Source organism: Hypomesus nipponensis, chromosome 10 (genome assembly GCF_054491055.1).
Source record: "Hypomesus nipponensis isolate SF chromosome 10, ASM5449105v1, whole genome shotgun sequence".
NCBI classification, from domain to species: Eukaryota; Metazoa; Chordata; class Actinopteri; order Osmeriformes; family Osmeridae; genus Hypomesus; species Hypomesus nipponensis.
The window spans coordinates 18,175,001-18,198,651 of record NC_140370.1 but is presented as its reverse complement, the minus strand read 5'-3'; the positions used below and the strand labels follow the sequence as shown (position 1 = coordinate 18,198,651).

The window sequence follows — 23,651 nt, the reverse complement described above, 5'->3', positions numbered from 1 at the left end:
TCTCTCTCCCTGCTTCAGAGTGAGCCTCTCTCTCCCTGCTTCAGAGTGAGCCTCTCTCTCCCTGCTTCAGAGTGAGCCTCTCTCTCCCTGCTTCAGAGTGAGCCTCTCTCTCCCTGCTTCAGAGTGAGCCTCTCTCTCCCTGCTTCAGAGGGAGCCTCTCTCTCCCTGCTTCAGAGGGAGCCTCTCTCTCCCTGCTTCAGAGTGAGAACCTCTCTCTCCCTGCTTCAGAGTGAGAACCTCTCTCTCCCTGCTTCAGAGTGAGCCTCTCTCTCCCTGCTTCAGAGGGAGCCTCTCTCTCCCTGCTTGAGAGTGAGCCTCTCTCTCTCTGCTTCAGAGTGAGCCTCTCTCTCTCCCTGCTTCAGAGTGAGCCTCTCTCTCTCCCTGCTTCAGAGTGAGCCTCTCTCTCTCCCTGCTTCAGAGTGAGCCTCTCTCTCTCCCTGCTTCAGAGTGAGCCTCTCTCTCTCCCTGCTTCAGAGTGAGAACCTCTCTCACCCTGCTTCAGAGTGAGCCCAGGACTGTTGCTGTGACTCAGCACCTGGTGTTGATGGCACAACGTACACACACACTCTGATACACAACATACACACACTGATACATGTTTATTCAGCTGAAGTCAAACATAAACATAACACTTGTTAACTGTTGTAACTAAGGTAGCTTGTGTAGTGCTACAGGTCCAATGTTACTATGGTTACCACCATCCTCTTGGTTTATTGGCTCTTTATACTTTGACATGGATACATGTCATTTCCTATAGTTGTAGTCATGGTAACTAAGGATGGTGTAGTTATTTTATGAGGCTGGTTGTTTTGAGGCACTTGGGTGAAGATAGCAACACTTCTGACACATCTCCTACAGGGTTCACTCTGTGTGTGTGTGTGTGAGATGGGGCTGGGCAGTGTGGCCTAAAATGTATATCACAGTATAGTTCTGAAGCACGGATGGTAACGGTATGTATCACAACATTTGTTTTACTTAAAATGTCATAATGCAATTGGTACCACCATGGCCAATCTAACGCACTCGAAAATCTTTTTTCACGACTGCAGCCTCGAAAATAAATCTCAAAATTGTCAGTCATGTAGATTAAGGCCGAATCCCAATACTCCCCCTTACCCCTTCCCCTTCGTTTTGCGCGTTCCCGTGAGAGCTAGTGGTGTCCCAATACTCTTTTTGAGCTAGGGGAAGGGCTAAGACTAAGGGGTATACACCCCTTAAAACCAAGTGAGGTCGGGAGCTTACTTGAAACCGAGGGCTATGTGAAAACTGCGCGACCGGCAACAATGGCGGCCAGATCATCCAGAGAGTCCGCTAAATATAATATTTTCGGCTTAATTAATTGATAAAAAAATTATGACAGTCTTGTTTTGTGTTATATACAGTCATGAACATATATATTTGCAACCATTTTCCTAATTGAAACGTTTCTAAAAATCGCTAGTTTGGTACGCTAATGTTACAGTGCTGAATTGCACAACAGTCCCGCATTTCTTTGACTAGCATGTCTACAGTTTTAATGAAACTCCATTAGCAGCGAATTTTGTTTAAATCAGTGCATAACACTACTTGCTTTGGAGATATGATACGTGCTAGATGAGATACCTGTAACCAAGTGGCATCCCATTTCTTAGGGCTATGTAGCCCTTACCCCTTAGTTTCGAGGGCCAAGGGCTAGGGGTAAATTAAGGGGAAGGGGTAAGGGGGATTCGGCCTAAGCTGATTTGCTACACTTTTAAGTCTGTAAACGTTGGAAGTGGTGTTATATAAAACCGAACGATAAAGTCTGAAAAAGATGCTCTGCTCCATCTGTGCAATACTGATTATAAAGATGAGGACGTTTGCTTGATGTTTGCATAAATTGATTGCGATATTTGCTGTAATTTTATGTGTTCATCCTCTCCAGAGGGGGTAGGTAAGCTGGATCAGTTTCCTGTCACAGTGCAGAGTTCTCATGGTGTCAACATCTTCCTCAGAGAGACTCCAGTCCAACACCTGCACACACACACACACACACACAGGTACGTGAACACCTCACCTGCAGACACACAGGCGGCTCGACATAGTGTATAAGCAGGAAGAGGAGGGAGGGCACCTTCTGTCCAGACAGAATCAGGTGTTAATGATTCAGGTTGGGAAGGTTTTCTCACTGTGGCTTGTTACTACTGCCTCCCCTGCCTCTCCTACTGCCTCCCCTGCCTCTCCTACTGCCTCCCCTGCCTCTCCTACTGCCTCCCCTGCCTCTCCTACTGCCTCCCCTGCCTCTCCATGCAGCTGCCTATCGGTATGTAGCACGTCTAGTCTGCCCCCAGTGGACAGTTACAACATGCAGCAGTGAGAACATGGAGCTGATGTTGAACAGACAGACAGACAGGGTTGAGACAGACAGTCATGCTAGACCTGTGTCTAGCTGCACATGCTAGCATCACTGCACACGCGTGGGGTCCCAGCTGACGTGTCTCCCATCATGCATCTGACCCAGCTCTGCCATGTCCCGCCCCTCCAGACAGAACCCAAACACCTGGGGGGAGGGACACAGACAGGAGTCATGATGGTGAGAGGGGAGGACGGGCAACATGCTGTCCTGCTGCTCCTCTTACCTGACTGTTCTCCAGAACCCTCTCCTTCTTGGTGGACTTGGGGATGGTGACCACACCACTCTAGAGAGGGGAGAGAGAGAGAGGTGATCCACCATGGCTGTCTGATCTGTACATACAGGACCAATGGTGGAGCATCTAACTGCAGATCATGTCCTCCTCTACACCTGAGGAGGACCAGGGTTCTCTGCACCTGAGGAGGACCAGGGTTCTCTGCACCTGAGGAGGACCAGGGCTCTCTGCACCTGAGGAGGACCAGGGCTCTCTACACCTGAGGAGGACCAGGGCTCTCTACACCTGAGGAAGACCAGTGCCCTCTAGGTACCTGAGGAGGACCAGGGCTCTCTAGGTACCTGAGGAGGACCAGGGCTCTCTGCACCTGAGGAGGACCAGGGCTCTCTACACCTGAGGAGGACCAGGGCTCTCTACACCTGAGGAGGACCAGGGCTCTCTGCACCTGAGGACCAGGGCTCTCTGCACCTGAGGACCAGGGCTCTCTGCACCTGAGGAGGACCAGGGCTCTCTGCACCTGAGGAGGACCAGGGCTCTCTCCACCTGAGGAGGACCAGGGCTCTCTAGGTACCTGAGGAGGACCAGGGTTCTCTCCACCTGAGGAGGACCAGGGCTCTCTAGGTACCTGAGGAGGACCAGGGCTCTCTAGGTACCTGAGGAGGACCAGGGTTCTCTCCACCTGAGGAGGACCAGGGCTCTCTAGGTACCTGAGGAGGACCAGGGTTCCTGAGGAGGACCAGGGTTCTCTACACCTGAGGAGGACCAGGGCTCTCTGCACCTGAGGAGGACCAGGGCTCTCTGCACCTGAGGAGGACCAGGGCTCTCTGCACCTGAGGAGGACCAGGGCTCTCTGCACCTGAGGAGGACCAGGGCTCTCTGCACCTGAGGAGGACCAGGGCTCTCTGCACCTGAGGAGGACCAGGGCTCTCTAGGTACCTGAGGAGGACCAGGGTTCTCTCCACCTGAGGAGGACCAGGGCTCTCTAGGTACCTGAGGAGGACCAGGGCTCTCTAGGTACCTGAGGAGGACCAGGGTTCTCTCCACCTGAGGAGGACCAGGGCTCTCTACACCTGAGGAGGACCAGGGTTCTCTACACCTGAGGAGGACCAGGGCTCTCTACACCTGAGGAGGACCAGGGTTCTCTACACCTGAGGAGGACCAGGGCTCTCTGCACCTGAGGAGGACCAGGGCTCTCTACACCTGAGGAGGACCAGGGCTCTCTACACCTGAGGAGGACCAGGGCTCTCTCCACCTGAGGAGGACCAGGGCTCTCTGCACCTGAGGAGGACCAGGGCTCTCTGCACCTGAGGAGGACCAGGGCTCTCTGAGGAGGACCAGGGCTCTCTAGGTACCTGAGGAGGACCAGGGTTCTCTCCACCTGAGGAGGACCAGGGCTCTCTAGGTACCTGAGGAGGACCAGGGTTCTCTGCACCTGACACCTGAGGAGGACCAGGGCTCTCTGCACCTGAGGAGGACCAGGGTTCTCTACACCTGAGGAGGACCAGGGCTCTCTACACCTGAGGAGGACCAGGGCTCTCTGAGGAGGACCAGGGCTCTCTGCACCTGAGGAGGACCAGGGCTCTCTGCACCTGAGGAGACCAGGGCTCTCTGCACCTGAGGAGGACCAGGGCTCTCTGCACCTGAGGAGGACCAGGGCTCTCTGCACCTGAGGAGGACCAGGGCTCTCTCCACCTGAGGAGGACCAGGGCTCTCTAGGTACCTGAGGAGGACCAGGGTTCTCTCCACCTGAGGAGGACCAGGGCTCTCTAGGTACCTGAGGAGGACCAGGGCTCTCTAGGTACCTGAGGAGGACCAGGGTTCTCTCCACCTGAGGAGGACCAGGGCTCTCTACACCTGAGGAGGACCAGACACCTGAGGAGGACCAGGGCTCTCTCCACCTGAGGAGGACCAGGGCTCTCTGCACCTGAGGAGGACCAGGGCTCTCTGCACCTGAGGAGGACCAGGGCTCTCTGCACCTGAGGAGGACCAGGGTTCTTTACACCTGAGGAGGACCAGGGCTCTCTGCACCTGAGGAGGACCAGGGCTCTCTGCACCTGAGGAGGACCAGGGTTCTCTACACCTGAGGAGGACCAGGGTTCTCTGCACCTGAGGAGGACCAGGGCTCTCTGCACCTGAGGAGGACCAGGGCTCTCTAGGTACCTGAATGCTCCAGCGGATACAGATCTGAGCGGGGGTGCGCTGGTGCTGGTGTGCCAGGCGCAGGATAGTGGGGTGGCTGAGGGCCTGGCCCTTGGCAAGGGGGCAGTAGCCCTCGAACACCACGCCCTCACGCCTGCAGAAAGCCACCAGTTCCTTTGGCTGCTGGAACGGATGGTACTCTACCTACAACCCAGCAGAGGAAGGTGGACGGAGAGGGGGAGGAGAAGGGAGGGAGGAGGAGTTGGGTGTTAAGACTTGGACGGTGGAGGACAGACTCACCCACTCTAGACAGGGAAAGAGGTTGAAGGTTGATGTTGGATTAATGGCCTTAACAGTGTTAATACAGCTCTACCGGCGGAGGTGTCTGTTATCACCACGGTTACGACCCTACCTGGTTAACGTGGGGAATGATGCTGCAGTCCTCCTTCAGCTCCTGCAGGTGGCGCTCCAGGAAGTTACTGACTCCTATAGCCCTGCACACACCTGACGGGAGACAGGAGGAGGGGGGCTGGGGTCAGGGTTAAGGTCAGGGGTCAGGGCTAAGGTCAGGGGTCAGGGCCTCACCTTCGGCATACAGCTCCTCCAGGGCCCTCCAGGTCTCTGCCCTCGTCTCTCTGTTGCTCCGCCCAGGAGCCTGGCAGTCTGGCCAGTGCATCAGGTAGAGGTCTGGAGGGGGGAGGGGAGGTCAGTCAGGTACTCCTAGTTTACCCCTGACCCTACCCAGGTACCCCTGACCCTACCCAGGTACTCCTGACCCCTGACCCTATCCATGTAGTCTAGCCCTGACCCCTGACCCTATCCAGGTAGTCTAGCCCTGACCCCTGACCCTACCCAGGTAGTCCAGCCCCAGGTGGGAGCAGGACTCGAGGCAGGCCTGCCTAGCGTTCCTGTAACCGTAGTCTCCAGGCCACAGCTTGGTGGTGACCCATAGGTCGTCACGGGCAACCCCACACTCCGCCAGCGCCCGGCCCAGCTGGGCCTCGCAACCATAGCGACGAGCTGTGTCCACGTGACGAACGCCACACTCCTGCAGAGCGTACAGCACTGCATCATGGGAGTATCCTCCGTGGTGAGACGTCCCTGGAGAGGAGGGAAGGAGAAGAGGGGGAGGGAGGAAGGAAGAGGAGAGGAATAGAGGAGAGAAGGGAGAGGACGAGAGGGAGAAGAGAGGAGGAGGAGGGAGAGGAGAAGAGGACAGGAGGAGGAAGCAGGAAAGCAGAAATGTTTCACTTCTGGAAACAAGTTACAAAGATGCCCTGAGGTCAGCTCCTTTAGGTGGAAAATGTCATTGTTTCAAATTGAAAAATACAACCTCCGTTTAATTATTCACGATTCGTTTAATAACATCATGTTTTTTGTAACCTACTTCAGTTTTAACCCTTGTGCTGCCTTCGGGTCACAATAACCCATCGTTGTGCTGCGACAACTTTACCCAATACAAAAACAAATAACAGCATTTTGTTTTAACCTTCGCGCTGTGTGGGGTGAAAGACAGCCCGACGGATAAAAGAAAATGCTTCACTTTATTTTTGTATGAGGTAAAGTTGTATCAACACGTTGGGAGTCACAATGACTGAAGGGTCAGAATGACACGAAGAGAACACAAGGGTTTCATATAGAACATTTAAGACTGCGTTTTACGTTTGCTGTCTCACTGAGATATACTCACCTAGTCCCAGTATAGGAATCTCGAGGCCGTTAGAGAGAGAGACGGTTGGACAAGCACCTTGTGCACTTTCCATTCTTAACAACTATATCTTCTTTAATGTATCCGCCGTGATCTAGTCGCCGTACATAAAGTCGCCTACATGATTTCCAGACTGGTTTCCAGGTAGTAACTAGATGCCGTAAAACAAACACAATTTGCAACAGGAGTGGCTGTAAAGCAGTCGTCTGTCGTGGTTTACGGTAGTAGTTTTAATCGCAGCGAGTTGCCTACAAATACTTTGTCCGTTGAGGCTGCGTAAATCCACAAAGCTTAAAAAGTAAGAGAAGACGGAGGACTTTCATTAAACGATGAAACTTTGAGCACAATATGAGGTGAGCTACTTTTCTGAAGTTATCTCTACTTATGTGCTGAATTTTCCTAAACTTGTTCGTGATGTGAAATCTTAAAGAGTTAGATGGTGTGTACAATAGTAGTAGAACTAATGTCGCAAGCTCCAAGGGTTGACAAAGTAGTTTTTTCTATAACCGCGTGTTATTGCTGCACTTTGCCTGGTAACTGAGATGTTACTTTACACTGTGCCTGGTAAAAACAGACCAAACCTTGCCTCTGACCACCAAAACACTGTTAACCATGTACATCTGCTCCTTGAAGTTCAGCTGTACTGTACAGGCACCATGTGTAGTGCATCAGCAGAGTGACATGTAGATCAGGAGTGTTCAATCCTGGTCCTCGGGGACGCCCTGCCCGGCATGTTCTCGATGTTTCCTTGCTCCAACACACCTGATTCTAATGAATGGGTTTTTATTAAGCTCTGTGGAAACCTGGTAACAACCGCTTTTTTTTATCAAGTGTTAGAGCAGAGAAACATGCCAAACATACAAGGCAGAGGATTTAACATCCCTGTTGTTGTTGTAGTCGTATCGTCCCACGTGGCCTCCGGGGTCTGAGGCGGGGGTGTCTCCTGGTCCCGCTTCTGCTGCTGCTGGTTGGGGCCGCCCTGACCGCCCTCCTGCCCCCCGCCAACCACCAGGAGCCCAGCCTGGTGAGAGCTCTGCTCCGCAGGGCCCCTGCTGACACCGCCAGCCCTCCAGGACCCAGCCCCGGCTTCACCGCCATCATCCAGACCTTCAACCGCACCGACCTACTTCTCCGCCTGCTGAACCACTACCAGGGCGTGCCAGGGCTGCGGAGGGTGGTGGTGGTGTGGAACAACGTGGGCCAGCGCTGCCCGCGGGCGCTGTGGGAGCGGCTGGGCCCACACCCTGTCCCTGTGATCTTCAAGGAGCAGAGCGCCAACCTGATGCGCAACCGACTGCAGCCGTTTGCAGAAATAGACACAGATGGTGTGTGGTTTAATATGGATCTGCTGCTCTGTCTCTCTCTCTCTGTGTCTCTCTCTCTCTCTCTCTCTCTCTCTCTGTGTCTCTCTCTCTGTGTCTCTCTCTCTCTGTGTCTCTCTCTCTCTCTGTCTCTCTTTGTCTGTGTCTCTCTGTCTCTGTCTGTCTCTGTCTGTCTCTCTCTGTGTGTCTCTTTGTCTGTGTCTCTCTGTCTGTCTCTGTCTGTCTCTCTGTGTGTGTCTCTCTCTCTCTCTCTCTCTCTCTCTCTCTCTCTCTCTCTCTCTCTCTCTCTCTCTCTCTCTCTCTCTCTCTCTCTCTCTCTCTCTCTCTCTCTCTCTCTCTCTCTCTGTGTCTCTGTCTCTCTGTGTCTCTCTCTCTGTGTCTCTCTCTCTGTGTCTCTCTGTGTCTCTCTCTCTCTCTCTCTCTCTCTCTGTGTCTCTCTCTCTGTGTCTCTCTGTGTCTCTCTGTGTAATCTGTGTTAGTGTGATTAAGTGTTGCTCCCCCCAGCGGTCCTGATGCTGGATGATGACACCCTGGTGAGTCTGCCAGACATCAGCTTCGCCTTCTCAGTCTGGAAGGTAAGACGTACCTGGACACACACACACCTGGAGAAACATACACACATACCTGTACACACACACACACTCCTGGAAACTGGATGAAGGCTGAGGCTAGTCTTCCTCCCTCACCTGCCCCCCTCCCTCCCAGAGGTTCCCTGATCAGATTGTGGGGTTCGTTCCTCGGAAACACGTTACCACGTCATCCGGGATCTACAGCTACGGCAGCTTTGAGCTGCAGGACCCGGAGATAGGAGGAGGAGACAGGTACACGCCACACACACGCCACACACACGCCACACACACGCCACACACACGCCACACACACACGCCACACACACACGCCACACACACGCCACACACACGCCACACACACGCCACACACACGCCACACACACGCACCATACACACACACCACACACACACCACACACACACCATACACACACACACACCACACACACACCACACACACACGCCACACACACGCCACACACACACCACACACACACCTCACACACACCATACACACACACCACACACACACCACACACCATACACACACCCATATACACGCATAGACACACCTGTCCTAACTGTGTTGAGCCCTTCCCCCCTCCAGGTATTCCATGGTTCTGATTGGTGCAGCCTTCTTCCATCGTCGCTACCTGCGTCTGTTCCCCCAGCAGCCTGCAGCAGTGCTGTCCCTGGTGGACGACACGCAGAACTGCGACGACATCGCCGTCAACTTCCTGGTGTCCCTGCACCTGGCGGGGGGCGGGGCTGTGGGCGTTGCCGGGGGCGCCAGGCCCTCGGGGGTGCTGGTGAAGCCGGTGGACGTGAGGAACCTGGAGAAGGAGGCCAGCAGCGGCTACCTGGGGATGTGGCACCGGCCTGAACACCTACTGCAGAGGTCCTTCTGTCTCAACAGACTGGCTCAGATCTACGGCACCATGCCCCTCCGGTAGCTGCCTGTCTGTCCGCCCGTCTGTCTGTCTGTCTGTCTGTCTGTCTGCCCATCTGTCTGCCTGTCTGTCTGCCCGTCTGTCCGTCTGCCTTCCTGTCTGCCTGTCTGCCTGTCTGCCTGTCTTTCTGCCTGACTGTCTGTCTGCCCGTCTGTCTGTCTGCCTTCCTGTCATTCTGCCTGCCCCTCTGCCCGTCTGTCTGCCCGTCTGTCTGCCCGTCTGTCTGCCCGTCTGTCTGTCTGCCTTCCTGTCTGCCTGCATGCATGCCTGTCCGTCTGTCTGCCTTCCTGTCTGTCTGCCTGTCTGCCCATCTGTCTGCCTGTCTGTCTGCCTGTCTTTCTGCCTGTCTTTCTGCCTGACTGTCTGCCTGTCTGTCTGCCCGTCTGTCTGTCTGCCTTCCTGTCTGCCTGCCCCTCTGCCCGTCTGTCTGCCCGTCTGTCTGCCCGTGTGTCTGCCTGTCTGTCTGCCCGTCTGTCTGTCTGCCTTCCTGTCTGTCTGCCCGTCTGCCTGCCTTCCTGTCTGCCTGCATGCATGCCTGCCTGTCTGTCTGCCCATCTGTCTGTCTGTCTGCCCGTCTGTCTGCCTGTCTGTCTGCCTTCCTGTCTGCCTGCCTGCCTGCCTGCCTGCCTGCCTGCCTGCCTGCCTGCCTGCCTGTCTGTCTGTCTGCCTGTCTGTCTGTCTGTCTGTCTGTCTGTCTGTCTGCCTGTCTGTCTGCCCCTCTGCCTGCCTGAACCTCACATCATATTAATCCAAAAATACATTAATTCAAACTAAAGTAACAAGCCTGATTTGAAAATGAAAGTAGAAAGTACAGATATTTGTGTAAAGAATTTAAGGAGTGAAAGTAAAAAGTTGTACAGTGAAGTTCTGATACCAGAAAAATCTACTTAATTACCGTAATGAAGTATTTGTACTTATTTACTTACCATTTCTGCTATATGTAAAATGTACTGTGTATCTACTATATATACTATATATGCTGTTGATACTGTGTGTTAATATATCTTCTGTTGTCTGTTTTTGACCCTGCGCTTCCCAGGTACTCTAACATGATGCTGGTCCAGTTTGGCTTCCCCAGCTATGCCAACCACCAGAGCAGAGCCTGACGCACGCACACACACTCAGAGGCTGCAGGGTGGACACCAGCCAGTCCACCAGAAACAGCTGGAGGTTCAGGTCCTCTGGACAGCCCAATGGAACAAAACCAATACATACACCGTCAGGTCTCACCTGTCATTTCAATCAAACACACCTCAGATGTCCTCCACCCAGCTCTGCTGAACTTGTGATTGGCTGGTGTCTGTGTTCCCTCTTCGCAGCGTTCATAGGGTGGACTCATAGAGCTGTACGAACTGAGATGCTGAACGGGTCACGTGACGCGGCTATACGGTAGTGTGATGACAGTGGGACCACTTCCTGTTCTCACACTGACCCGTCGTCAAGACAGACTGGGACTTCCTGCTCCTCATTAACATTCATCGTAGGGAGGCAAACAGCGCCGCCTAGTGGTAGAAGGAAGGTATGACAGAATGTCCTGATCGCATATCTAGCTGGTGTGTTTCCATGACAACCTGTTGTACAGAACTGGATTTGCCTTCTCTGATTCCTGCAACTCAAATAAATAAATAAATATGATGGTTGCTTGAATTGCCAGTTTTATTTTTCTGATGGAAATGTACTGTATTGATTAAATGTGTCCTGCACATACATTTTATGTATTTAACAAGTGAAATATACTGTAAATTGAAGTGGAATAATATCACACTGTTGTAATTAAGAAGATGAAAAATGTGTATGGATTATATGATGAAGAATGCCATTTAATCATTTTTACTTTTTTTAATTTACTTTATACTTATTCACTTTATATGATACATCTTATACCTTTATATGTTACACTATTGAAAAAGCCTGATGCAAAGTTGTTGACTGTTTAGTATTTCCCCTAAGATATAGAAGGAAAATTAAGGCCAAAAGTGTCAATCTGGATGATTGTGGATGGGTGTGAGATAGATCTATGTGAGCAAGTTCCTATCATAAGAAAAACTACAAAACCCAGCAGTAATGAGGCCGGAGCCCAGTGTAACTGGCCTCCAAGGTCAGAGTAGGTCTACAAAAAATAGATGAATTCTCTATGCAGCTGCAATCTGAATCTCTCAGAGAGAGAGATCCAATAAGAAGTAAAATTAATTGTGACAAAACAATAGTAAACTTACAGAACTGATAAGGTTTTGATATAAAAAAGAGTGTTTACAGAGAATTTCTTCAGTCTGGTTCTGCAGAATCACACACGTTTTTTTGGGATCACCCTGCCTTTTTGGATTCTAATAAAACTCTTTGCATCGAACTCTGTCGGATTTCCTGTACTGTGTCAAACTTTGAACATTTTTGATCCAAGACTTAGACTTAATACGTTGAATTTAACTTCTTCAATATCTATATTAAAATTAGGATTATATCCAAACTCTACCAGAGCTCTACACAGTGTTTTCCAGCTGTTGAAGTCAAGTTTCAAGTTCAGCGCACGGTCGCCATGTAATCCTAAATATACTGTCAAGATGTGACCACAGAGGAAATAGTTCAGCTTTAATCTGAGAATGTGGCTAGTTTAATCGGTGCCCGTCTTTGTTTGGGGGAAAACACAGGAAGTGAAGGAACAAGAAGAATAACAACTTGCTCCTGACCAGGCCAGTGTGGGAGTGGCGGTCATGGTCTTGGCGAGGCTGGGGCGGCACTCCTCCATGTCAGCACTAGTTGGATTAGTCCAGCATCCCAGTGTTTCAGAGCAGTCAGCCGGCTGGGACCATCCTGCCCGTGCGGGGTTGTTCCCCTAGACGGGAACAGAAAGGTCGTAGGTTGTCTTGGATCTCCAGAAGTTCCTGGCAAGAATCCCCCCAGCCGTCACCAGGGTGATGGAGCCTAGGACAGGCAGGACAGGCAAGACAGCGGACATTGGTTCTGGTAGTTGTCTAGCTGTTGGTTCTGGTAGTTGTCTAGCTGTTGGTTCTGGTGTTGCTGTTGGTTCTGGTGATGCTGTTGGTTCTGGTAGTTGTCTAGCTGTTGGTTCTGGTAGTTGTCTAGCTGTTGGTTCTGGTGTTGCTGTTGGTTCTGGTGTTGCTGTTGGTTCTGGTAGTTGTCTTGCTGTTGGTTCTGGTATTGGTTCTGGTGTTGTTGTTGGTTTTGGTGTTGCTGTAGAGAAATTGTGAGGATGAATTAGACAAGCAGAATCAGCCATAGCACGAGAGATATAGAAGAGGGAGAGAGAGAAGGCACATACTGTGTGTGTGTGTGTGTGTGTGTGTATGGTGTGTGTGTGTATGGTGTGTGTGTGTGTGTGTGTGTGTATGGTGTGTGTGTGTGTGTGTATGGTGTGTGTGTGTGAGTGTGTGGTGTGGGGTCAATGGCATTGCTGTGTGTCATATTCACCAAGACGTAGCCTACTTGACAAACTGGACAGACAAGATATTGCCCAGCAATATCTTCAGGGAAATGAAAGGAGGAGAGATGTTTTGGGACCTACTGAGTTGCTTCTAGAGGCTACATTTGTTTGGCAGCAGAGGGATTTAAAAAAAAATGTTTCATCAATTTTGTTTATTATTGGAAAATCATTACAATGAAAAGTCATACTTGCAGAGGGGGAATTCCGAATGTTTAATTTAAAGTGTACGTTTCATTTCACATTTCATGCTATGTAGGCTATACTTTTTTTTTTTTTATGTAAATCTGTTGTTTAAGTGTTTAAATGTGTGTCTGATATCTCGGGCTGCTCCAAGGCTGTCAACCACAGCACCAACACCGACGCAGTGCTATTTATGGCCAGGGTTGAGGATGCTCCCGCGCTCGAGGACTAAATAGCTTGCTAATGAGACGAGACTATCTTTCAACTATCGGTTGGAGATCTAAACCCCCCTTTAGCCTGGTGGCTAAACTCCACACAGGAGCGCCGAAGTCTGAAATGCCAACTAACTAAATAAGAAAGCTAGACGGAGACTACAAAACCAAGGTTATCTTTATTTCTAATGTAGCCTACATCTATTATTAAAGACGATACCCATGTCTCAACTTGAAATTTAAGAACAACTTTGTAAGCACGACTATAACAAAATAGACAAATTCACCTTAAAAGCGTAAAATATGAATCAAACTTAAATTAACTCTACATGGAGTGTGATTAAATTTGACATTATGCTATAGTAAGGCTACTTATCATAATTAATAGGCTTTTATCCAAAGTAAGATTAGTATAAAAATGCTGGTAAAAAATAGTTCTGTAGGCCTACTTACAATACACTTTCACCTTGGTATCTTTTTGAAGAGATTTGCCGTCACAGGTGGCTGAACAGACCACTCTGCTGTTTATGTGGGCCATCTGAACTGGGTCGTATATCAGGCGGGACACGGAGCCGTTGTTTTCGATTTTCCCGAAGATCGGTAGGTCTCTTAAAGTTCTCCAGCCGAAAAAAACGGCCGCCGCGCACCCTGTCGCTCTGCACTCCAGAACAAACCGGTCACCGGCGCGAGCCACGGGGTTAAGCGGAGACAATTCCAGGGTGAACGCTGATGCTGTGTCGGTAAAAAACAAAACAGCGCCTGATTAGCCACGAAACACTCCAACAATCTACAGTAGTTATTCTTAGTTGCGCTAAAAAGGAATCATCGTCCCGTGTTATCGTTCATAATTCTTACCTGTGATGCTGTGCACCATCATGAGTCCAAGGATAACGTGCTCCATCTTTAGGAGGAAGTTTGGAAGATCACAGAGGCTGGGGTTATAAATGTGGCTTAAGAGAGCAAACGTTTATAGGATGTGAAAACGAAAGTGTAACATTGCACGGAGTTTCCCTGCACACTGCATCCCCCCATCTGTCCCCCTCAGCCATGTGCACAGACAGGGGCTATTGCTCTAACATGAAACAAGCACTCCCCCCTTTCAAATCTCCAGAGGGGCAGATCAGCCAATCAGGGCAAACGGGATGTTTGGGTTAGCGTAGGGTCAAATCCCTGATCCCCCCTCCCCACACGCCAGCCCCCCTCACCTCCACTGTTAAAATGCCCCCCGTGTGGTGGCTCTGGGGCTTATGGGAAAGTCTATGACTGTTCTTTTCCCCTCCACAGCAGATTGTATAAACATTAAGGTTGAGGAGAGGTGGAGAGGAGAGGTGGAGAGGAGAGGTGGAGAGGACAGGTGGAGAGGACAGGTGGAGAGGAGAGGTGGAGAGGTGGAGAGGAGAGGTGGACAGGAAAAGAGGAGAGGAAAGGAGGAGAGGTGGAGAGGGGGAGACAGTTAAGGTTAGGGTTGATCAAGGAAGGAGATCATTAAAGGAACAAGGGTCAAAGATGGAGAGGTCATGAACTCACAGCAGTTCAGACACACTGTAAGGCCTTCCCGAACACATGATCCATGTTCTGCAGTTTAAACTTTGACCTGTGTTCCTCTGCTTCCTGTCTGAGTGGTAGATGGACCCAGCCAGCCCAAAGACAGAAGCCTGGAGTATTTTACAGGAGTGACGGCTGCGTCTGTCACAGGAGTGACGGCTGCGTCTGTCACAGGAGTGACGGCTGCGTCTGTCACAGGAGTGACGGCTGCGTCTGTCACAGGAGTGACGGCTGGGGTCTGTCACAGGAGTGACGTCTGTGTCTGTCACAGGAGTGACGGCTGCGTCTGTCACAGGAGTGACGGCTGCGTCTGTCACAGGAGTGACGGCTGGGGTCTGTCACAGGAGTGACGTCTGTGTCTGTCACAGGAGTGACGGCTGAAGTCTGTCACAGGAGTGACGTCTGTGTCTGTCACAGGAGTGACGGCTGCGTCTGTCACAGGAGTGACGGCTGGAGTCTATCACAGGAGTGACTGACGGCTTCTAGAACGAGAACCCAAACACACACTGACAAAACACGTTCCAAAAGGCACACATTAATCTCAAAGCGTTAGTACACAAACACAAGAAAAAGTAAATGTATCTACATGATCTCATTTCTCCAGGCAGAATGAGGACAGTGTGGGGTTTTCATGCATTCCCCTGGAAAATCTTTCTTCTACTTGAAATTGAAAGTGGACTTCCTAGTGTAAACTTCCTATTTCCTCGCACTCCTCCCTCCTGTTTCCTTTTACCCTCTCCCGACCAGACTTGACACACACACACACACACACACACACACACACACACACACACACACACTCTGAAGGCATCCAGTATCTCCACCCAACACATTTGAATACACATTCATATTAATGTATTCAAATAAAAATTATGGTTGAAACAGTTAAAATGACAGATTGTGAAACTTTATATTGTCAGTAAAAAAGGTGATTTCCATCCCTTGGAAAGTAATTTGCAGCAACAATTACTAAGACAACAACAACCATTGACTTGAAGATTTGGGTCAATAAGGAAGTTTATTGTGGTTTTGCTCCAGAACAGGACACACACACACACGCTTAATTTACCAACATCTCACAGGAGACACACATCTCTCAGATGCATTCACACACATTTTTCTAAAAAATGTGTATATACATTCTTATAATGCACAAACAATTCCATTCCTCGAACACACACACACACACACACACAAAGGCCAGGCTAGGGCCCCGCCCCTCCCGGTCTCCCCCCCCCGGGGGCCTGGGATCGTAGGCTGTGCCAGAACTTGACCAGTGGCTCTCTCTTCCTCCAGATCAGCTTGTGTCCGTAGGCCACGTACCAGCTGCAGGAGAGACCAGCGTTAGAAAGACAGGACCGGAGAGGCCAGCGTTAGAGACAGGTCCAGAGAGACCAGCGTTAGAGAGACAGGACCGGAGAGGCCAGCGTTAGAGAGACAGGTCCAGAGAGACCAGCGTTAGAGAGACAGGGCTGGAGAGACCAGCGTTAGAGAGACAGGGCTGGAGAGACCAGCGTTAGAGATACAGGAGAGACCAGCGTTAGAGAGACAGGAGAGACCAGCGTTAGAGAGACAGGACTGGAGAGACCAGCGTTAGAGAGACAGCAGAGATCAGTGTTAGAGAGACAGGAGAGACCAGCGTTAGAGAGACAGGAGAGACCAGCGTTAGAGAGACAGGACAGGAGAGACCAGCGTTAGAGAGACAGGAGAGATCAGCGTTAGAGAGACAGGAGAGACCAGCGTTAGAGAGACAGGAGAGACCAGCGTTAGAGAGACAGGACTGGAGAGACCAGCGTTAGAGAGACAGGGCTGGAGAGACCAGCGTTAGAGAGACAGGGCTGGAGAGACCAGCGTTAGAGATACAGGAGAGACCAGCGTTAGAGAGACAGGAGAGACTAGCGTTAGAGAGACAGGACTGGAGAGACCAGCGTTAGAGAGACAGCAGAGATCAGTGTTAGAGAGACAGGAGAGACCAGCGTTAGAGAGACAGGAGAGACCAGCGTTAGAGAGACAGGACTGGAGAGACCAGCGTTAGAGAGACAGGAGAGATCAGCGTTAGAGAGACAGGAGAGACCAGCGTTAGAGAGACAGGAGAGACCAGCGTTAGAGAGACAGGACTGGAGAGACCAGCGTTAGAGAGACAGGACTGGAGAGACCAGCGTTAGAGAGACAGGGCTGGAGAGACCAGCGTTAGAGAGACAGGGCTGGAGAGACCAGCGTAAGAGAGACAGGAGAGATCAGCGTTAATGAAACAGGAGAGACTAGCATTAGAGAGACAGGACCGGAGAGACCAGCGTTAGAGAGAGGAGAGACCAGCGTTAGAGAGAGGAGAGACTAGCATTAGAGGGACAGGACTGGAGAGACCAGCGTTAGAGAGACAGGGCTGGAGAAACCAGCGTTAGAGAGACAGGACCGGAGAGACCAGCGTTAAAGAGACAGCAGAGACCAGTGTTGCCTGTCTGATCTTTATCTAGACAACCTTAATGACTAACAACATCGTCCTGTCTCACAAACAATAACGTGTTCATGTAGCGGTCCTCATCACTGGCCGTACTTACACTCCAAACAAAGCTCCGCCCAGGTGGGCCGCGTGGTCGAACACACGCCATCCCAGAACCAGCCCCGCTGTATCCATGGCAATGATACCCTTCAGCGCCTGGGGGAGAAGGGGGCTGTAAATCAATAACTCCAAGCAAGTCCCCTCCCCCTCCCTCCCCCTCCCTCTCCCCCTCCCTCCCCCTCCCTCTCCCCCTCCCTCCCTCTCCCCCTCCCTCCCTCTCCCTCTTCCCCTCCCTCCCTCCCCCTCCCTCTCCCCCTCCCTCTCCCTCCCCCTCCCCCCTCCCCCTCCCCCTCCCCCTCCCCCTCCCCCTCCCCCTCCCCCTCCCCCTCCCCCTCCCCCTCCCCCTCCCTCTGGTGTGACTCACGTTGGCAGCGGTGAAGCTGATGAAAGGCAGGAGGATGATTCCCAGCTTGGCCTCTGGTACCTTGGTACACACCGCTGCCAGCACGGCCATCACTGCCCCTGACTGCACCGGACCGCACGCAAGACGTGACGTCACACACAGGAAGGGACAGAAGGTGGACACAAATCAAATGTTGACAAGCATGCATAGTGTGTATCAGTGTGTGTGTGTGTGTGTGTCTTACCGCTCCTAGAGACGGGTGCAGGCGACGTGTGGCAGCCTTACAGGAGTAGCTGACCATGGTGGAGACCACACCTGAAACACACACACACACACCTTACCACACACGCCTCACTGAACCACACACACACACACACACAAGGGATGTGCATCTCCATCACTGAGCATTAAAGATAAATAGATGCAACTACTAGTGCGGTACGAGTCACCCCTATTGCGATGCAGTGCAATTCGACACAATGCACTTGCAATTCAATGAGATGCGATGCAAAAGAATATGATTCTATGCAATTTACTATGGTCCATCAGGGGTTTTCAACCAGGGGTCCGCGGCCCCCTTGTGGTCCGTGGCGGCATTGCAGGGGGTCCGCGGCCCCCTTGTGGTCCGTGGCGGCATTGCAGGGGGTCCGCGGCCCCCTTGTGGTCCGTGGCGGCATTGCAGGGGGTCCGCGGCCCCCTTGTGGTCCGTGGCGGCATTGCAGGGGGTCCGCGGCCCCCTTGTGGTCCGTGGCGGCATTGCAGGGGGTCCGCGAACCGAGCCCATGTTGATCAGTCCACCATTGATTTAAAAAATATATATAAATTTGCTTTGATATTTCAACACATTTCCAGATTACACTTGAATATCGTGAAAAATATGTATGATAATACATATGATAATCATTTGAGACATTCTGCAGTACTTTGTCATCTTCCCTCTTCAGTTGTAGCCACAGTTTATGTTGACGATATAATAGTTTTCAATTCTTAAGCACTGAAAATAAACCTTTTTTGTAGTTTTTCTTTTACACAGATTTTTCTAGATTTTTATTGATTTATTATATTGTATTAGTGTTCACAATCTCACATACACATATTTCAATTTTTCTGATTGTATATTGTTTGAGGTTTTTAAGTAGATTTATCTAGATTTGTTTGAGGTTTTTAAATAAAAGCAACATGGAAAACCAAATGTTGAAACTTCCTTCTATCCACACCCATGCACGCACGCTGGCTTTTAGTAAGAATGGTGGTCCCTGGGACTAAACCAGGTACGTAATGATTTAATTCTTTGTCAGACTGGGTTAGTTAATCATCAATGAACTAAAAAAGCTAAAAAGCACGTATGAAATAAAGTCTGTGACAAAAGATAAAATAACATCAGGCCTGGACCTTGCCTTAAACCAGTCCTTCTTTCCTGTTGTATGTGTTCTCTGAATGTAAAAAAGGGTTAACTATAACTGGCAGTAACATGCTGCTGTAAACACTGTCATAACACCTCACACACTAAATTGAACTCATGTCTCCTACTTTAAGGATTTTCTCAATGACTCAGCTATCTCTCGTCTTACTTTGTCATACACAACAAGGATTTGTTTCTCTGAGAATAGCTTCCTATTCTTGCTTGGGGTACCAGTGGAGCTAGCCACTGACTGTAGCCATAGCTGAATCTGAGGGGGAGGCAGACGTCTCCACACAAACACCATTCAGGTGACTACCTACATTAGCTGTGCTGCCTGTGTACTTTCTAGGAGCACGACACATCTTGCCAATTGTTTGGGTCTTGTCAAATTGCCCATCTTTCTTGGAAAATCCAAAGTGTTGCCAAACCTTGGATTTACTGAAATTCGTAAGTACGTGTAACTCTTCCTCCACCATGAAAAAACTCGCCCAAACACGCCTCCAACTTGTGCGAAACTTTGCCGAGAGACTTGACGAGAATCGTCCACTGACAGCAGTGGAGATGAGAGCGCACTTAAGAAACAGTTAGAGAGGAGGAATCTATCTATCTAATATTAAATTATTGGTCACAAATCATTGGTCACATTTCTGAGACTAAAGGTGTTCGCCGACACACGATTCTATATAAATACATCAGATTATACCAATGAAAAGATGTTAGAAACGATGCATCGCGATTTCATCCAACATGTCGTCTCCGGTGCACATCAGGGCTCCAGACTGCGACTAAATGGTTGTATTTTGCGACCAGTTTTTTAGACAGTGCGAGCATTTTTTACAAGCACTCGCGCATGTGCGACCTACAAATTTGGAATTTATTGGGTGTGCACAATGTCAGCACACTTTAGCAACGACGCATAGATACAACGTTTTAGTAAGACAGCGATATCAGCGTTCCTTCTGCATTAGTACCGTAGCTAAAAGTCCAGGAAAGTTGTGGCTATTTTTCGCTAGGTATCTATAATCCGAGCTAAAAGTATTGGAAAAATATTTTTCGCTAGGTTCCTACGAACATGTCTTAATCTGCCAGACAAGTGGGTTCCCCTTCGTTATTTTGGTGAGCAGTTTCACTAGCCCTTCTTACCCGGCGTCATGGAGCCTAGCAGCTAAATACTTATTTAGCACTAGCGTTGCTACTGTATCCCTGGCTGTGTTTGAGCTGTTGCACTGTTATACTCAGGAAGTATCGTGTTGTGGTGTCGGAGGACTGATCGAAAAGTGCATCATACATTTAAGTCATTTAGCCAAGACTTGCATGTACAGTACGTAATGTCACATTAAATAATGTATTAAACTCAAGCTTATGGTGCGTCGCTTTAGATCAGTTGTAAAAATGACGGATCCATCTGCAACCGACGCAGGCACACCCCACTATTTCCCCAGAAATGGTACCAGGGGCGATTCTAGGATCAGACCTTTAGGGGTGCTCAGCCTCCAATGAGAATGTGACATGAATACAGTGCCTTGCAAAAGCGCTAAACGTAAACCCCCTTGCTAATATAAATCCCTAATTTCACTGGATAACAATTAATACATTTATGTATTATTATGCAAAATATTGAAGGAATTAAAAAACTAAGGATGTCCCATTCTTCATGAACTACCAGCATCAATTTATAATAAACAATATAAAAAAATATATTATTATTTTTAGAGATTTTATGGGTGCTTGAGCACTCCTAAAAATTGTCTAAAATTGCCACAGATTTGTACCCTCTCTCGTTACATTAATTAATGCATTGCAAGTCAATGTAAGGTGTGCCCCTACATTTTTAGCTTGCGCTCCTAAAATCTTCAGTCAGGGGCTACTGTGCTCCTAGTAAAAAAAGTTAGTCTGGAGCCCTGCACATCTTTGATCCGGGCCATCGCATCGTGAGCTTTTATGCCGATGCACCAATGCGAACCAGTGAATCTTCCCACCCCTAATACACACAAACCTTACCACACAAACCTCACCTTACCACACCACACACCCCCCCCCCCCCCTACCAGCGGAGAGGTAGACAGCGAGGAACTGCTCGGGCCCCAGCAGGTTGACGATGGTGGAGGAGAAGGTCCACAGGACATACATGTTGGCAGCCAGGTGCAGAACAGAGTAGTGAGAGAAGCAGGAGAGGATCATGGGTAGGCAGCGTGTCTCTGGGGGGGGAGGGGGGGGTTAACATGAGGTTCTGAATAATTGACATGCAACACACACACAGTCCCTCCCTCACACACACACACACACACACACATTCTCACACAAGCACACACCTACTCACTGGAAGCTGGGTTGGCGGTGAAGTACTTGATCATGGTTCTCTGCAGGGAGGGGATTCTCCAACAACATAACACTGCTGCATTCATTACTATTATACCTGGGGGAGGAGAGGGTTAAGAAAAGATCATGGAAGATGAAAGAACATGATATGCTTCCATCTTCTTCCAAGAATGTGTCCCACAGTGACCCCAGCCACACCCTCCCTCCCTTCCTTCCTCCCAGCCTCCCTCCCTCACAGCCTCTCTCCCTCCCTCACAGCCTCCCAGCCTCCCTCCCAGCCTCCCTCCCTCCCTCACCAGTGGCGGTGCGCTGGCCCTGGGTTAGGGAGCTCCAGGTGTCGTCCAGCAGGGACAGCAGCATGATGGCCTGTCTCTGCAGCTCTGGAAGCTGCCTCCACCAGGAGTGCCATACACTCATGTCCTGGGAGCCCTGGGGAAGGGGGGGGGTTAGTACACTCACACACACACACACACACACACACACACACACACACACACACACACACACACACACACACACACACACACACACACACACACACACCTGCTCCCGACACACTCACATCTGTACCCCCCACCCCCTCAGGCCCCCCTCACCTGGCCCAGTCGCTCTGCCTCCTGCTCTTCTCTGGCCATCTGCACCTGCCTCTTCAGAGACTCGTACTGCAAGATGGCCGCCGCACCGAAGGAGCAGCCTGTAAACTAGCATGGTGTTAGATAACCAGCCTGTAAACTAGCATGGTGTTAGATAACCAGCCTGTAAACTATCTTGGTGTTAAATAACCAGCCTGTAAACTAACATGGTGTTAGATAACCAGCCTGTAAAGTAGCATTTTCAGTCTACAGTGTTACATGTTTTATGTTGTAGGTCCTCATGTTCACACACACACACACATACACACACACAGGTGGTGTGATCAGGACCTACCCCGACAGTGAACACCAGGGGCTTCAGTAATGAGGGCCGGGGGGCTAGGCGGGGCGGGGGAGGGGGCGGGGGCCCGGGAGCTGGGGTCCCGGCGGGGAGTCTACCAGGGGCCACTGCATCTGGGGGGGTGGGGGCCGTTTCCTCAGCAACGTTTCCCTTCCTGGTTTCCGGTCTCCGGGCTTCGCGGCGGAAACCACACCTCTGCTGGGGCCGTGGGGGGCACCTGGAGGGGCCACACATTTATATTTATTAGTGATGTGTCGTTCGTGAACGATTCAGTCATTTTGAACTAATCCTTACAAGGTCTCTGGAGTCCTCTTAAAAGAGTGATTCAGGATGCAGGAATTTCTTTTAAAATCGTATCTGCTAGTGTACATGTCATGCACTAACCTACAAAAAAGATTCGTTCATTTTACTGAACGAGTTTCAAAGAACCGAATCAGTAAAATGATCCGAACTTCCCATCACTAATATTTATATACAAACACACATATATGGGAACACGCATACACACAAGGGTGATAGCTATGCTGCGCGTGTATTCTGGTGAGGAAAGGGTTAAGACCTGACCTCGACGATAGACACGTATCTAACTACTGCAGTCCGTTAGCTCACCCGCAGTTTAAGTTAACGACGGTCGAATCAGCCGTTCTATCGTTTTACCGTAGCTAGCTAGCTGTATTTAATAAGCAGTCGTACTTGTATTTCAACAATAAACACGACCCTTCTTTTGGTTTTCAACAATCTTGGCAAAGTGGGTTAGTTTCGGATAACTAAAAGTAAATGTAGCTACTTGTCAATAACCACCATTCGCTGGAAAGCACCATGTTTTAACTATAGCCTATTCCAGCCAGCTAATCCACAATGTCAATCAGATGATAGTCGGCTAACTTGCGTAACCCCTTTATAAAAACTAGCCACGAATGTCATCTGGTAGCCTATAGATGTTCACAATAACGAGGCAGCAAGAGCACATCACGGATATACGGTCCTTGCGTGGCTCACCTGGTACCTCGGGCAACATCTGAAAGATTTATCAGCTCTGTTTTGGTCCATTTTAATAAACATCCTCTCCACGCCATGTTTCTAATGACCCCGTCCCGTCCCCCCTTGTTCTCTACCGGGTGACGGAAACGAAGATGCTATACATTAACAGACAACACGCCGGTCAGGATCACACTGCGCAAGATCATAGTGGCTTGTAATTCTGGAAGATCTTGTTGGTTCAGTTGCGGTTCACTGCTCCCTGGTGGTAGGGATGTGAATTACAGAAACACTACTTTCCCGAGGTCAAATGAGGAGGGAGAAAGCTGACTTTACAAAAGAGAGAAAGAGAGAGAGAGAGAGAGAGAGAGAGAGAGAGAGAGAGAGAGAGAGAGAGAGAGAGAGAGAGAGAGAGAGAGAGAGAGAGACTGAGAGAGAAAAATTAAG

The 23,651-nt window shown here is 50.1% G+C and overlaps 3 protein-coding genes and 1 long non-coding RNA gene across 5 annotated transcripts; 1 reads left to right on the top strand and 3 right to left on the bottom strand.

Moving 5' to 3' along the window:
• Positions 1–580: 580 nt before the first annotated feature.
• On the bottom strand, positions 581–6,654 carry LOC146272148 (putative oxidoreductase ZK1290.5). 2 transcript variants are annotated; one of them, XM_084706727.1, is made up of 8 exons: positions 6,436–6,654; positions 5,598–5,846; positions 5,331–5,432; positions 5,158–5,249; positions 4,767–4,949; positions 2,598–2,657; positions 2,398–2,518; positions 581–1,992 (listed from the first exon to the last, which is right to left on the bottom strand). In XM_084706727.1, exons 1-7 carry the CDS (start codon positions 6,506–6,508, stop codon positions 2,423–2,425), a joined length of 855 nt encoding a protein of 284 aa, XP_084562853.1. In that variant the 5' UTR covers positions 6,509–6,654; the 3' UTR covers positions 581–1,992; positions 2,398–2,422. The 2 variants fall into 2 exon arrangements, with proteins under 2 accessions (XP_084562853.1, XP_084562852.1); XM_084706726.1 differs by lacking the exon at positions 2,398–2,518 and having other exon boundaries at positions 6,436–6,653.
• Positions 6,655–6,656: 2 nt separating this feature from the next.
• On the top strand, positions 6,657–10,928 carry extl2 (exostosin-like glycosyltransferase 2). Its single transcript, XM_084706717.1, has 6 exons — positions 6,657–6,806; positions 7,351–7,778; positions 8,280–8,350; positions 8,481–8,596; positions 8,951–9,292; positions 10,333–10,928. Exons 1-6 carry the CDS (start codon positions 6,802–6,804, stop codon positions 10,397–10,399), a joined length of 1,029 nt encoding a protein of 342 aa, XP_084562843.1. The 5' UTR covers positions 6,657–6,801; the 3' UTR covers positions 10,400–10,928.
• A 117-nt stretch (positions 10,929–11,045) lies between these two features.
• LOC146272146 (uncharacterized) lies at positions 11,046–14,149 on the bottom strand. The gene is made up of 3 exons (XR_014767099.1): positions 13,980–14,149; positions 13,578–13,856; positions 11,046–12,482 (listed from the first exon to the last, which is right to left on the bottom strand). It is a non-coding gene; the product is annotated as an uncharacterized LOC146272146 (long non-coding RNA).
• Positions 14,150–15,656: 1,507 nt separating this feature from the next.
• On the bottom strand, positions 15,657–23,380 carry parla (presenilin associated, rhomboid-like a). The gene is made up of 10 exons (XM_084706700.1): positions 23,226–23,380; positions 22,221–22,443; positions 21,890–21,994; positions 21,590–21,722; positions 21,295–21,390; positions 21,023–21,172; positions 17,817–17,887; positions 17,594–17,695; positions 17,228–17,325; positions 15,657–15,995 (listed from the first exon to the last, which is right to left on the bottom strand). The coding sequence occupies exons 1-10, from the start codon at positions 23,300–23,302 to the stop codon at positions 15,875–15,877; spliced, it is 1,176 nt and encodes a 391-aa protein (XP_084562826.1). The 5' UTR covers positions 23,303–23,380; the 3' UTR covers positions 15,657–15,874.
• Positions 23,381–23,651: the final 271 nt, after the last annotated feature.

Coding starts and splice junctions, on each gene's coding strand:
- LOC146272148 (XM_084706726.1), bottom strand. CDS start 6,508: ATGGAAAGTGCACAAGGTGCTTGTCCAACCGTCTCTCTCTCTAACGGC. Junction 5,250..5,330: donor GGAGGAGCTGTATGCCGAAG/GTGAGGCCCTGA, acceptor GTCTCCCGTCAG/GTGTGTGCAGGGCTATAGGA. Junction 2,658..4,766: donor GTATCCGCTGGAGCATTCAG/GTACCTAGAGAG, acceptor TCCCCTCTCTAG/AGTGGTGTGGTCACCATCCC.
- extl2 (XM_084706717.1), top strand. Junction 7,779..8,279: donor TGCAGAAATAGACACAGATG/GTGTGTGGTTTA, acceptor TGCTCCCCCCAG/CGGTCCTGATGCTGGATGAT. Junction 8,597..8,950: donor GAGATAGGAGGAGGAGACAG/GTACACGCCACA, acceptor TCCCCCCTCCAG/GTATTCCATGGTTCTGATTG.
- parla (XM_084706700.1), bottom strand. CDS start 23,302: ATGGCGTGGAGAGGATGTTTATTAAAATGGACCAAAACAGAGCTGATA. Junction 21,723..21,889: donor AGGCAGAGCGACTGGGCCAG/GTGAGGGGGGCC, acceptor CCCCTTCCCCAG/GGCTCCCAGGACATGAGTGT. Junction 15,996..17,227: donor GGCGGAGCTTTGTTTGGAGT/GTAAGTACGGCC, acceptor TCTCTCCTGCAG/CTGGTACGTGGCCTACGGAC.